The 15,255-nt window shown below is 36.6% G+C and overlaps 1 protein-coding gene across 1 annotated transcript in view; it reads right to left on the bottom strand.

Moving 5' to 3' along the window:
- Window positions 1-15,255, bottom strand: part of B3GNTL1 (UDP-GlcNAc:betaGal beta-1,3-N-acetylglucosaminyltransferase like 1) — a 141,559-nt gene that overhangs the window by 114,395 nt on the left and 11,909 nt on the right. Inside the window, exons 2-4 of the mRNA XM_009637798.2 lie at window positions 11,066-11,182; window positions 10,838-10,937; window positions 5,743-5,807 (exon numbers count right to left, since the gene is read on the bottom strand). Coding sequence (XP_009636093.2) covers window positions 5,743-5,807; window positions 10,838-10,937; window positions 11,066-11,182 — 282 coding nt within the window. The remainder of the gene's footprint in view (window positions 1-5,742; window positions 5,808-10,837; window positions 10,938-11,065; window positions 11,183-15,255) is intronic.

Here is a 15,255-nt window from a genome sequence, read left to right as displayed (position 1 = left end):
TCTTATAGATTCTTTCAAACTTGGCTGCTCAAAAAAAAAAAAAAAAGGAGGAGAAAAAGAAGGGGGTGACACATTCTATCCTCACAACAAACCTTCTTTCTACTGAAGTGCTTTCTTCAGCTTACATTACAGACTCTGCATCACATGCTCTTATAGATTCTTTCAAACTTGGCTGCTCAAAAAAAAAAAAAAGAGAGAGAGAGAAACGAGAGGGCTGACACATTCTATCCTCACAACAATAGCACCTTCTTTCCATTGCAGCTATTACACACAAAATACAACCTGTAGCAACACCAGGAGGAATGTTTGACTCGCTGAGAAACAGTATGGCATCTCCAAAGTCCTTCAGTCCATCAAATGGTCATTCATTTATCCTGCACCTGCTCAGACTATAGTGAAAATCTTTCCTTGCTATTGTTCAGTTCAGTTCCTTGAACCAGGGAAGTAAAAGGCCCGGGACCTCCAAAAACTGGCCTGTCAACAGCACTACCAAAGCAAATACACTGATCCTAGGCAGCTTTCCAGAAGGCAGGTTTTTAAAGAAGCCCCACACTACCACACATTAGAATCATGCACTCTAATGGCCACACACAAGTCACCTGAGCAGAACACGCCCTAATGACCTGTCAGTACTTGCAAGATCATACCAAAAAATACTACTTTTCTGTTTCTACTTCTGAATTAAACAGAGAAAGAAGGGGACAACAAAGAAAACACTTCAAAGTTTAAGAAGCTGACTGTACTGAGCACCTTTCTTTTCCTGAGCACAGAAAAGTCTATATGGGAGGATATACTTGGGCGTTCTTATGTGCCTGAATGACTAGCACCTTCCATCAATATAAAATTAATTACAATATTTTTATGGAATCTTTTAATTCAGCATCACTATTAATTGATCAGGAATTTTTTCCTGTTGAAATAGCTCCCACCTTGGTGCATTTGTTCAAATGCAGACATGTGCCTTCCCATATCTAACTTTTCTGTAGTCACTGGAAAACACCTGGATTCTATCTCACAGTTAGATCACTGAAAAAAGCACGTGTTTGCAGGCAAGGGAAGCAGCAACTAACTTGCACGTGTTCAATAGCAGTCAGTGAACTCAGACAAGAGTAAAATCCTCACTGTCAATTCCAAACACCCACTTTAGCTAATAAACAGATGAAGGTGTATGTAGGGAGCGGTTATAGCAACCAAATTGTGAAGGCTTGCTTTTTCATTTACGAAGCAGAAAATTAGCATTTCACACTCCAGATAGAGGCATTTAATCTTTCTTAATACATGCACACTTCTTTACAGAACAACAAAAGGAATAACGCCTTCAAGCACTCATAGTTGGATTTTTTGGTGCTTATTAGTGATTCAGAAACATGCACAACTCTTCTGTACAGAAGAGGCTTCTGGTAATGGAGTTCTTCACTGCATCCCCTTACTTGCTATTTAAGTAACAGTATATTTCAGTTTTTAAATCAGAGGATCAAATTTGCAAGGAACAGTATGTTAAAACAACAACAAAAACCAAATACATGAAGCTTGATCACTACTTCATTTCCTAAGCTGTACAGAAGTTAATTTGAAAGAAAGGAAGAATATTTCAAAAGTTTCGTAGTGCCTGTAGAGTAATAAATATATAATGGCAACTAACAAGAAATCAGTCTTTCCAAAACCAGCAAGTTATGGAGGTTGTAAAAACAAGCAGCTATGTTTATAACTGAAAGCTAGCTTTGACGGCTGGAGTCCCTGAAACATCTACCAAGTCTGGCTAGCTAAGGTCCAACCGCCTTCTTCCAAGACCTTTATGAATATCCCCTTAATGAAGTGGTTTTGAACTTGAAACTCAAGAAAAGCATGCAATTTCACAGCAATTAAGAATTAACATTCCCAACTTAAATCATACAAGCAGATCTCACAACCGGAAAGGCACAGGTCAGCAGCTGCTAATTCAAACACAGGATGCCAATTCTGGCGGTCCACCCTCACTTCTGGCAAATAAAACTTTACTGTTTTCCTATGTAATTTTCAGCTGTTAGCAAGCAGTGACACTGTGGCAACATGGTTTAGAGTCACATCTTTGAACTGGCTAAGAATCTCAGAAATAGCAATACACTGCCAACAGAGCCTTTCAGAAGACTAAAACAAGTGTGTCAGAGACTCAGGTGAGCGTGACTGGGTTTGAAACGCTGCGGGTCAAAAAAGGACACTTTTTATATTTCTTCTTTAACAGTCAGGAACCCTCCAACAACACATTGATTAAACCTGAAATAATGGGAAACTACACAGATTATTAGGCTGAAATGAAAGCACATTTCTTTTTAAAGAAATACAGATTTATACAAGTATAGGCAGGTTTAAGTAAATGTCAATGAAAATAGCAGTTCAAAGCAGAAAAAAAGAATTTTTAGTCTAACAGTCCTGCTGTGCTGCAACTTGGTAAATGATTGTAATAAGGTTGGTAACCACCCCAGAGAACTGACAAACTAAGGTCACAATAAAAGGCAACTGGTAGATAAAGTCGTAACTGCAGACAATTTGAAGAAGAGTAAAGGTAACAGTGAAATGCATTTGCAACATTCATTAATTCTACTGTCGTTATGACCAAGATTTTCTGAGAGATAAATGTTAGATGTGAACAATTTGTTAAGTATCTTCAATTTTTCTACTTGTTTTCCTGGTGGGAAAAAATGCCTCAGTAGCTTAGAGGTGAAATCTGTAACAACAGCCACAGCAAAAAAACTCCATAATAGCTATTAGTCAAACAGCTGCCACTTCATACAAGAATAGGCTGATCAAATTCTGACAGTTCTGAGCTCTGTAACCTTTTTTTCCACATTTATTCCCAATTTGTTGTCCTCACAAATCTGTGTTGAGAGACATAACACAAGCAGCTTGACTCCAGCTGGAATGGCAAGCAAAACAGTCTCTCTGGAGCCAGTACTTCCAAAGATGCTCCCAAATATGCTCGTACATTCATTTCACTCAAAGAAGTTAAACGAATGTACAAGGAGCCACCGAGGTATTTGTTCACCTATATGAAATGTATACGAACTACTGACCCAGCCCCATTTCTCTCCACATACACCTATAGCAAACCTGAAATTATGGCTGCACTTCTGAAGGTCAATTCCCTGGCATTACTGCAGCACATTCCAAACGGCTGATATCAACATTCCTTCCTAGAGAGCTTGATACTGGATTGGTGACTGAAATGAAGAAGGTAGGTGGCGTGTAGAAGCGGAGTTGTTAAACAGCTGGCAACATCTGTGTTTCAGCTATTATCACAACATTTACTAACTACCGCCAAAACATTGAGCAATTTTTAGAATTGTGGCAGCTTCCACATTCATTTTATTTCCTCCAATCTGTTTTCAGCAAAAATTGGTAGTCACAAGGAGAGAAAATATATTTAAGCAATACAAATCATTTAGTATTTCTTTTGTATCAAGATTAGGCTTCTGATAGTTCAGAATGCCTTCTATTTTGAAGCATCCAGCTCAATAGCAGGAATAGAAATTTATAGAACAGAAAATCTTGGTAGCTTCTTCTGAGCTTATCCATACTGTAAGCCATAAAATTCTCAATCAAATCACTTCATGCAAGTCTTAATCATATTAAACTTACGCTAATCATAACCTTGCAGAAATACAAAATCATCACCTGTTACATTTCTTAATACTTGTAATTTGTTCCCCTGATGTTTTGTTATCCTTCACGGCTAGACAGCAAATAGAAACAGCACAGCAGCATGAGGATGCATACTGTATAAACACCACAAGGTAATAAATTAAGAATTTTGAAGATATTTTTATAAAACTATTAGTTCATTTCATTTAAAGGATTTCATTTAATAGTTTACTGCTAGCGATTTACAAATAACTAGATCTGTCTGGATTGAAAAGAAAGAATAATCCAAAATTTACCTCAGTAAATTATTCTACAGAGATTTGAGACAGAAGATATGAAGCTCCATGTGACAAGAGAATAGTAGGTTAATTTCTCACTCACGCATACCTAGACTCAGCTAACTTCAGTCAACATAAGTACATATGTAAGTCATCCTATGTACTCCCTAGAATGCCCCATACAATGTGGTACCTGTCCAAGCCTGGAATACTTGAACTTTGCAAATCATAAGTAAGAATTAATTTTTTTTCATTTTAGATATGTAGACAGCCTCTCTGACTCACAGTGTAGGAGAGTTAAATCCATGTAATCATTCATATAAATTAAACTAGCCCTTAGGCTTGTGTCTACCTGAAGTAAAGCAAAAGGAACTGAATCCTGAGTTCATTAATCTCAACAAAACTAGCATCACTCCAGTAACTTCATGGCATAATTTATGATGCCTATACACTCTTAAACCTGGTGAGTCAAGCGATCAAAAACAGAGCAGCAGATTTTGTGCTCATACTTCCTCAAAATAATCCGTTTACAAAACAGACACTGACACTCAGTGCTGGATATGACATATTTATTTTTTGATGTATGAGAAACTGACCTTTCCAAACACCATTAATTTGTATATGTGATTGAGAGTTCTGCATATTCAATGGACGTTCAAATTTTTTTTCTGAAATACCCATATATGCCCATGTGTCAGACACCACATTTCAAAGCTTCACCTTCAGTAAACTTATATACAAAGATTTACATGAAATACACTCTGTAAAACAAACAAAACCCAAACCCAACGCATAGTTAAAGGGAAACTAGAATAAATTCAAATAAACTCATTTTAAAAGGCATACTGTGCTGCTAAATACAGTAATAACTTAATAAAAGCAAGAATAAAGGCCAGGAAAGCCACCTGCAAAACTTAATTTCTTAAACAAGACAAATTTCTGATGTATTGCCCTGGGTCAGAAGAAATATACCAGCACTTAACCACGCCTTGCAACAGTACACTGATTGATTCACATTTTAACACACAAACAAAAAAATCTTTCTATCTAGTTAATAAAACAAATGGAGTTTGTAAACTGAAAGACTGCCCAAATTAAAACCTGTGTGGTTATAAGGCTGTAGAGTTTACATCCCTGCTCTCATGACACTTTCTAACAAGCACAAGACAATCATAACATTATGTTGAATCCTACCTGAAAACCTACACTTTCAGCAGCCAGTTCCTCCTAGTACTACACTAAACCATAGTTCAGTCCCAATTCAGAGGAAAGAATCAATCTTCAGGTGAAATTACATGAGATCAGTGAGCCTTAAAGGTCTTGCTCTTCTTGCCTGATGCTAGCCAATGGCATCATTTCTCAGATCAGCTAGACACATTTTTGAAACCCTTCACTGCATATTAAGCTGCACAAAGTCAGATAGTTATCTGTGGGTTAGTGAGCTGAATGGGTACACGGAAGGTATCCAACAAAGGACAGAAAAAAAATTCAAGATGGAAGGTGAGACCTCTCCTACTTTGCATCAAAAAGCCAGTAGATTAGCTCTTAGATTCTCATCAATATAATTTTCTGAAGAATGTGGGAAATAAAAATCCTGAAAACATCTATTACCAACCTGGCGCAACCCTGCTCACAATAGCTTGTGAAATCTGATAGGATCAAAGAATGGTGTAAGGCTGTAGGCTTTATACAGGTTGGAAGACAACTTTACAGCTATAAAAAGTAACCAGTATGTTTAACACCCAAACACCTTTAAACAGCTTGTCTTTAAAGCAAGCCAACAACTACATTAAGAACAAAAGAGTTTTATTGACAAAACTAAGTTACACAAAATGCATTAACTTACGGAATCCAGAAAGCAGAGATAGGTTCCTGAGCTCTGAATTACTGCTTGATTTTTAGCAAATCCAACTGTTGAGAAGACAAAGATAAAAATTAAGTGGTAGTTTTTACCTTTCCATCTTTTTAAGTGTTACTGAAATCAGGAACAGGTGAAAGGAAATATGAAAATCAGTATCAGGTCAAGTATGCAATTTTTCCATATTTCAAACCAGGTAATTTGTAAATATTTAAATAGTACGCCTCTTTCAGTCTTCAACTCTGAGTGGTTATCAGTTGTGTGTTAGAACTCTATCACCAAGCAGAATTAGAATTACTTTTGCTAGTCCTCCACAAAGACCTAACATGTAATACCTATCTTGAAGAGTCCAGCTACCTAGGTCTCACACCTAGTACCTCAGATCATAGAATCACAGAATGGTTTGGGTTGGAAGGGACCTTTAAAGGCCATCTAGTCCAACCCCCCTGCAATAAGCAGATGCTGAAAACCCTTGGCTGTATATACATACTCATCTCTTAAGTCATAACAAATAAGTAACAAATCATAAAAAGGCAAAGTAAGAACAAGTGATTGCTAGGCAACTTGTTCTTCCCATCAGGGGGCCAGGTCTTCAGAAGGACTCAAAAAAAACCTTCTGTTCCACTATGCTTGTTAAATAGAAAGTATGTAAATACAAAAACTTCAGGCACCATTTTACGTAATGGCACAAGTAATGCAGAGAGGAGCCAAAGCAGAAGAATATATCTACAAGGAGCAGAAACCTGGCTTATTTATACCATAACATGTTATCCCATCTATGGAAGACCACACTGAAATATAAATTCAGTCAAATAACAATGTTGGCATCTAGAGTCTTTTAGTTTCTGACCCCCTGACACTTGTTGAATCTTTTACCAAGTCATTTCAGGAAGTTGAACCAGAAGAAAACTTTTTTGTCAGCTTAATTTCTGAAACAGATGACAGCACTGGAGGGTCAAACAAATGGCAGAGCCAGCAAAAAAGAGGGTGTGCATGAATATGCGGCCCAAGGGTAAGGATGGGACTGCAGCAACCAGCAGCAAGATGAACTCTGCTTACCACTGTAGGAATGTTTACCTGAGGTAATTTTTGTATGTAGACAGGGTCTACCTAAAAACATTCTGGACTTTGAATTCTTCTCACAGGCAGCATTATATGAAAAGGCCACACTATATCCAGTGTTATTCTGAAAAACGCTGTATGAATTCCACTGAGTCATATAGGTAACAGTTAAGCTTCTTTAAAGTATGTATGGAACCAAGTCAGGGAATCCAGCAAAAGACTGCCCTGACATGCAAACCAAATGACGTGAAGATATGCAATACTGTGGGGTTTTTATTCTTTAATGGCAAAACTGGAAACATAAAGCCAGAAAATCTCACCATGAAGTGGAGTAGGATATTTTTAAATATTATCCCTAGAGTTCCTGATTTTGCATTTTAAAAAAAGCAGACTTCTGTAATTCACTACTTTTTTTATGTGATACAGGTTTAGGTTTGCTCAAGAAACAAAGTAACTGGGCTCAAAGGTTCACTTAGCTTTAACACACGTGCTCCTTGGCTATTTTGCCAAATTGTCCAAGTACAGAAAAAGACTTATGACTGCATTTCTTACTGCCTCAGAGGAACATTATGTCAACAACCAACACAATGCTATAAATAAAGGCTCTTCCTTACAATTGTGTTATTCTTTTCTTATGTATTTTGAGTATTTTAATCCTCACCTTAACTTCTCTTCATCATGGATTCCTCAGACCTATTACCTTTCAGTATACATGCATATTACTTTATATACACACATGAAGATCTAATCTCACATATACAGTTACTCTCATTCTCCTTCCTACTGGCAGTAAAAAAGCAGCTGGCAAGGTCAGCAGCTACCACAACAGCAGAACTGAATCCTGGCATGAGCAGTTTTAGTGGGAAACAACTGATGGAAGTTAGCAGGTCTGGACATGCCAAACAAGCAAAACCTAATACCGTGGTGGTCCCTACTAAAGCAAGAGGTAAAAGAACAGGATAGACCTAAATTTGCCCAACATCAATCAAATCAATACTCTCATACATCATTACCAGATGTAAAGCACCCTGTACTTACATTTCAGTGCTGTCATCAGTATACCCCAGTATTTCAACAATCTTCCATAGAAAATAAGTACTAGGAATCAATAATGTAGGAAAAAAGTGAAGGAGGCTCAAAGGCAACTACAAGATGACAATTATATTACTCTGTGAACTTTCTGTAATATTTCAGATCTCGTTTTCAAATAAAACACTTTAAATGAAATAATGAAATATTTAATATTTTTAATGAGAAAAAGTTGGAAAATATTTCTTCCTAAGATTAAAGCAGAAACCACCCTGAAGCTTTTCATATACCAGCTATCTTTTTTAGAGGAGAGAAGAAAATACACATATTTTTAAATTTATTAATGAAAGCTATAACTCCCCACAGAAGAAGCTAGCTATTAAAAGTTGTTTCACCACAATGAATCCTATATTTGGCATGAGTAAAAAATTTTCTTTAATATTACTCTACTGAACAAAATCAAATGTTTGTGCCAGGTCTCTGAGTTTTGTAAGGCCTGCTTACTTGGTGAAAAGAGCCTGTTACCATGGTTACAGCCGTAAAAACTTAAGCCTCAGTGAGATATTAACATTCCTCACTCTTGGAAAGAAAAAGGTTTCCTTTTTTTAGGCAAGTGACCCTTTCTTTTTTTCTAGGTTCCCCCCCTTTCTTTTACATGTTAGAAAAGAATCAGAAATAAATCCTAATCTTGTGTAAATAGTTGAAGATGTGAAGCCTGACTAGTACATTGTTTCTGCACTAAAGCATCTTCTTTTAAAGGAAAGACTCCTTACAGTTGTAACTAGTCCTTAACATAATAAAAGTAAATCACTAAAAGCAAACAAATACTATGTATTTTAAGTAACCTGCTCCTAAAACGTAACAACCATGGAGAAAAGTTGTCCTCATTTTAACGGTGACCTGAGAGTGACTTCCACATGAATAAGCTCGGTTTTGGGGTTTTTTTTAGAGCGCTATGCATTTCATACTATTATTTAAAACAATGCTCACAGCTGCATACCCCACCCCCAATTTTTTAAAGATTTGTTCAGGTTTCAGCTATCCCAACACTGACCAGTGCATGTCAAAAAAAAAAAAATAATGATCTGACATATCTCTAATGGCACAATATACTCCTTGTAGTTCACAACTCGAACTTAGTTTTAGTTTCAGTTTCCTAAAGTGCAAAGGTGAACTGACTTCAGAATTCTAACATAAATCACTGTCAAAATGTTGCACCTGTGTGTTCTTGCAAACTAAAAACTAGTTTACACACAATTAATACAAACTCTATTAGGAATAAGACTTTATAGAAAGAAAATTTTTTAGAAAAATGGAAAATATCTGATATAACAAGATGGTATTAACAAAACATTACTAACCAACTTTCCTAAGTACCATAATTAACAACCTCCAGTATTATTGCAACCTACTTGGCTCCTTGATCATCAACTACTAAGAGAAGTAAGATTTGAAAGGAGCTAATCACCCAATAGTTGAGGGGGCAAAAAAAAGAAGATAGATAAATTTCCAGGAGTACAAGCAATTCTTGACATTGCTCAACCCCAGCTTTATCAGTTACCCCAAAGAGAAAAATTCCCTCTACAAACCTCATGTCTTTTGTCATCACCAGCTCTATAATATTACAAGTTGCATTGTCAAAACAACAGTTCATGCTAGAGATATTAAAATACTAAAAATATTTATCCTGACAGTTATGCTGTGTTACTCCAGCATTGCTAGGTCTGACAACAGTTTAAAACACAGCTTTAAAGAAGTCTATAGTCAAAAGAAGTGACAGCAAATAAAGACAGGGGCCTATACCAAGTTGCAGATGAATTCAGTGCATAAACTCCTATTTATTTGCATGTTTCAACAAGGGGATGAAAATTAAGCCTTCTGAAACAGAACTGGGCTTTTTCATAAGACGACCATTTTAAGGAGACTGTAATAAGCCTCGGTTTCTTTCTGGTTACAAACAGGACATTTTGTTAAAAAACAGAAAGTGGCCAGATTTTGTGTTACAGTGTTTCCAATGTGCACCTTTAAAATGAGAAAACTTGCAAGACACAAATTCGGAACCAGTTTAACATCAGTTCCTACTTGTCTACCCATCGTCACAAAATCCAGAATGATAGGAACATTAGTTATGCAGCTCCCACACAAAATGTGAGCACACTGTTCTGCTTGCTTTGCCCTGTTGCTGCTCTTCAGAACACAGATATGCTCTTCCAACTTCAATGCCATTCAACACCAGCTTCTTCAAAGAGCAATATACTTGTGTTTCTATTTTACATTTCAGCAAGCTTGTCTGCTAAAAGAAATCTAAACATAAAAAAACCAAAACAAGCAAAAGAAAAACTGATAGATTTGTTTGTTATCTCCTCCAGTGCATAAGTGTAATTCATATTAGCATGTAAATCACTAGGGAATCACACCAGACACCTATCTGGTGTCCCACTGAACATACTGTTTTAGCCCCTTGTGTAAATACTCAGGAGATTAGTGAGAGTTTTTAGTTCACATCAAAAATTTTCTGAAACCTCTGTTTTGATCTGATCATCAAAGGGATATCAAAAATGTATTTTTTTTCTATTTCAGGGTCTGTTCTACAATACTGAAAGATATGCACTTACTTCTTAAATCATTATGTAAGAAATTTTGGATTTCTTTTTTCTTAAAGCCCATCTCCTGAAGACAAATCAGCTATTGGAAAGCCACAGTAAAATTGTAAGCATTACAACATTGTGTATGTTACAATTAAACAAAATTCTTTTGCAGAATAGAGCACAAGTGTTAAGCCAAGTTCTTCTTTCCTGGACATATAAACAAATTCCACCAACAGGACCAAATTCTAAACTGGAATGAGTTTTTAAACGGAGAGCTCTGGAAAAGCACATGGTTTTTTTTCCATCGCAATGCAAGTGGCTACAAGGATGCTTTTCAAACCAAAAAACAGAGATGCCTGTGATAACAACCTGACTCTCAAAAAAATCACTATTAACCTACATACCACCTCGAGGTTGAGATGAATCATTACTACCAATGATTACTGGAACACCAGCATCTTCCAACTTGATCTTCCATTTTTCAATTATTTCAGCTGAACCATCCTAGAAAAACGATGAAATAGGCACTGCTATTTTAACTTGTATGGTGAACTAAATACAGTCCAAAACAAAAACTCCTAGCAGAGACATTATTTACTTTGATAGTACTTTAAATAAGATCTGAAACATACCTTACTGGCATCATTAAAAACTGACAGCTCCATGGTGTCTTTAAAATCTTGTTCCCAAACTGACTTCAAGCACTCATCCAACCAGCATTCACTGTTGTGAACAGGCACAATGACAGACTACAAAAAAACCAAACAAAAACCCAAATGTATGTCAGTAAGCACTATTTCTGTTTACTTACAGTGTAAGAATATTCATTAAAAAGGGGAAGCACCAGATCCTTCTGAAACTAACTTTCACAAAAAATGCATCTTAAAAATATAAAAGTAGGCAACGTTCCTTTAATTATAAAGATACGATTTGCTTTCTTCTCTATCTTTTCATTTTTTGAGTTCTACAAGACGGCTTTTGGTAGACCTCCAAGGAAACAAAAGAGACTACAGAACCAAAAATGCTAACAAAACATCTATAAACACCATGCTAAAGTGTTTCCAGCATTCATGCATTTCTTAAAACACTCTTTACTTCAGTCTTCCATTAATGTATCTTACTCATCAATTTTTCTTTAAGCTTACTACCTGATTGGAGATGCTCACATACACAGCCTTGTACCCTTGGGCTCTAGCCAAGCTTTTTAAAATTATCCTATCTAAAATTGCTATTAAGCACGTTAGAAGATGACACACGACATCATTCCACAATCTACCATTTCAATTGCAGGCTCTCCTACTGTAGCCTCTACTGTTTCAGCTGCATACACACAGAGCATGAAAACTTATCTGAAATATTTCAAAACTGGTTACAAACCAGAGACGAGGGATTTCTCTGTTCAGTTACTCACCGCTGTTCTAATTACCCCTCAAAAGCCAAGAACCCACCCAAACTCTTTCAGTATCTCAAAAAATAGTACATTCCATTCACAGAATGCAAAGTCCTAAGAAATTAGCACAGTAATACACTGGCTGATTTGTAAAGGGAATCCAAACCTGTACCTGTTAAGATCATTTTTAGATGGGGAACTTAAGGCAAAGAGCCTAAGTAACTCATAAAAAGTCTCATGGGACATTTTAAGTTCCTAGAAACAGAACTTAAACCCCTTATCGTGTGGTGTAACCATAAATGCATAGTTTGAAGAAACAGGGGATTAGTTCCTATTGTGAGCATGTGAGAATCTTAAGAAACAAAATACTAGCAGAATACCAAAATTGAATTATTCAAGATTTAGTGACATGTGAGTACGTGTCCATTGTGTGAATACATGCAAATGCATACATTAGGACGCAGATTTTGTGGACATTGAGGAGTGTATTTTTAGATTTTTACAAAGTATGATGCATGCACACGCAGGTATTGTGAAGTATGATGTCTGGTACAATGATTAACAAATGAGAAACTTCACATTTACAGCAAAATAAAAAACCCTATACTTGTCTAAAATGAATGAACATCGTGATTTTTGGCAGATGCTGTAACAGGCAAAATGGGTATTTAAAAAGAAGTAGGAGGAAAGGTATCTAAAATTTTAAGCAAAGTAGGTCTTTTACTTCTGTTTTAGAGAGATAAAAAAGTAAAATAAGGAGAAATAAAAAAATAAAAATGTGAAATTGATTACCAAATAATTACAACATACAGACAAAAAGGATTATTTCAGAACCATCTCAGATTAGTACTTTGTACTTAAAAAAAAAACCCCAAAAATCTCAGATTCTAAACTAATATATTCAATTTACTCAGAATTTTAATACCCTTTATGTCTAGATGGCAATTAAAATACAACCCTATGCACTCATACTAACTAATCTAACATATTTGTTCAGAAAAAAAAGGTTTCTCCAATTCTTCCAATGACGATATAAGCTAGCTACAGTTTTGCACATCCAGAAAAAGCAATGGTTTTCCAATTTGTTTTCTAATTAACTCAGTAAAAATTTGACTATGCCATCACAAACTAGCTTGATATTGGCTTGAAAACCATAAAACCGGAACTTTGCTTTTTTTCATAATGAACTCCTGTTTTAAGTCAGGATAGCAGTGAAAAATATCAAGATTATGGTTGGACCTCTCTGTCTAGTTTTAACTGAAAACAGGAAAAGCAGTACTCTCATGGCAGAACACGTAACCATCCATAAATACGTGATGGCACTAAAGTACTGTGAACTCAACAACTCATACTAGCATGCTTCTAAACATGTAACTGTGAGCAAGATCTACCTCCACAGAACTATCACAACAATGGTGAGCTAGATGCCTGCCAAAATGAGGTACAGAGCTGAACTGCTGATGACACTTGTGTGTAAAACCCAAAATATTAACCAAGCCATATAAATAACTGTACACGGCGATATAGTTAAAATATCAGAGTACTGCTAACATTGTATACTAAAGGTTTCTTCGGTTCTACCATTCTTGCTCAGTTTACTGGTTTTGTGTGTTTACTTTCATTTTTTTAAAGCCAAAAAGAAATTAAAAATACCGCAGAGCTAAACTTTCATTTCTCCCAAGTTCATTTCTACATTTTTAGCCTGGCTTAAAAGTTACAGATGGCACCTGTCCTGAGCTGGGCATTCGTAAATTGGCCTTTGCCATGGTGTGACTGTATCAGAATACTTCGGTTCCCTTGGTTCATTTAAAGGGAGAAAAACATGAACCAGGGCACTATTTCACTTACAGGTGCAGAATCACAGTAGAAAACCCAGCTGGCAGTAACCTCCAGAGACCCCTTCTCTTTCTTCTGCCCCAAAACAAGATCAACTACAGCTGTACCATTGCTGACAAACCATAATCTCCAGGGACAGAAACACCAACCTTGCGAAGGCAGTCTCTAAAAGCAGGCATAAGGGAGACCCGGAATACAGTTTTCCCAACGTCTGAAGTCCTTTTGCTGCTGTTTATGCCAACTACTACTTCCCAATCCCAGCACTTCTTATTATTCCAGTTCTCTTTGCAGCAGCCGTCCTTACATTGGAAGACTGTGACCACAATAGCGAACTACAGAAATATGCACAATGCTCTTTCAAAGTAATTTTGAGCCAACACAGGGACATAAATTGCAAATAACTGATGTATTTTTGTCATTACAAGATCAACTAAGTGACAACTGAGTCAGAATTATAATTTCATTAGCCAAGACTGATTTACAGCAGAATCCAACACGGGAGCATTTTCATGGCCTACGAGCCAAGTACAACAGTTGAAATACAGAACTATGAGTCAGATCTAGATTTGAGCACTGTGACACTACCTGGTTTTCCCTGAATTTCACCCATTCTAGAGTAAGACCTGAAGCGATTGTAGGTATTTTTAGTAATGTAGTTTTGCCATCACTAAGCCGATTCTTGGCTTCGCTGAAAAATGAATTTTGATGTATGGCAAAAATGACAGAACACAAAATGGTTAACAGGTAGTTCAATCCCCTTTCTTCCATAAATGTATTACTCAACCAAAAAACTCCCTTCTTCCCTCAGCTAGACCACTGAAAAACAATACATCAATCACGAGATTGAAGTGAAGAAATGTGAGGGTAAAAAAAAAAAAAAACGTGGCAGAAACGGTGCAACTGAATATTTTGCATCAAAAAAAAAAAAAAAAATCTTATTTCTGCCATCACCACCATCATCCTCTACTGAGAATACATATGGTAACTCCAAAAGAAATGGTAATTCCAGTTTCCACACGATTCAGTCCAAATTGACTTCTACCTGCCTCCTTATCTGAATGTGGAAAATAAATTTTAAAAATCATTTCAACACTGCTGAAGATGTTCTAGAAGTCAGAAACAGTTATTTTTAAATGAAGTTTTCATATGAGTCACTAGTCCAAACCATTTAGAAACTCATGGCTGTTGGCAGAGACACACTAGTTTTGTCAAATCTTATGTAGGAGATACTTTGAATAAACCCAGAAAGATTTTCAGGCCGCAAACTTTGACCTGTCTCTAGGATCCGAGACTCTGTGAAGGTGTTCATCATTTTCACTTGCCCATCGATCTATGTGTTTTCACTTTTCAGACGTTTGCCTTGCCACATCTAAATTGTTACCAAACCACATCAGTTGTAGGCGTATACATTTGTAAAAGCAAAACCAATTTTAAAAAACCCAAACGTTGTTACAGGGAGTAACAAAAGAATCAGCCGGTGGAAGAAAAAAATATCTTTTCAAACTCCAGGGAACCAAAGCCGCCCGGCCCGTCACCCCACAAGGCCAACCACCACAAGCCCAAGGCCGGCAGCCCCTCCTGGGGAGCCCCGCCGCC

Source organism: Egretta garzetta, unplaced genomic scaffold (genome assembly GCF_000687185.1).
Source record: "Egretta garzetta isolate BGI_Z169 unplaced genomic scaffold, ASM68718v1 scaffold34, whole genome shotgun sequence".
In the NCBI taxonomy this organism is placed as follows: Eukaryota; Metazoa; Chordata; class Aves; order Pelecaniformes; family Ardeidae; genus Egretta; species Egretta garzetta.
Note: the sequence above shows the minus strand (reverse complement) of the source record. Positions and strands in the feature narration are given on the sequence as shown.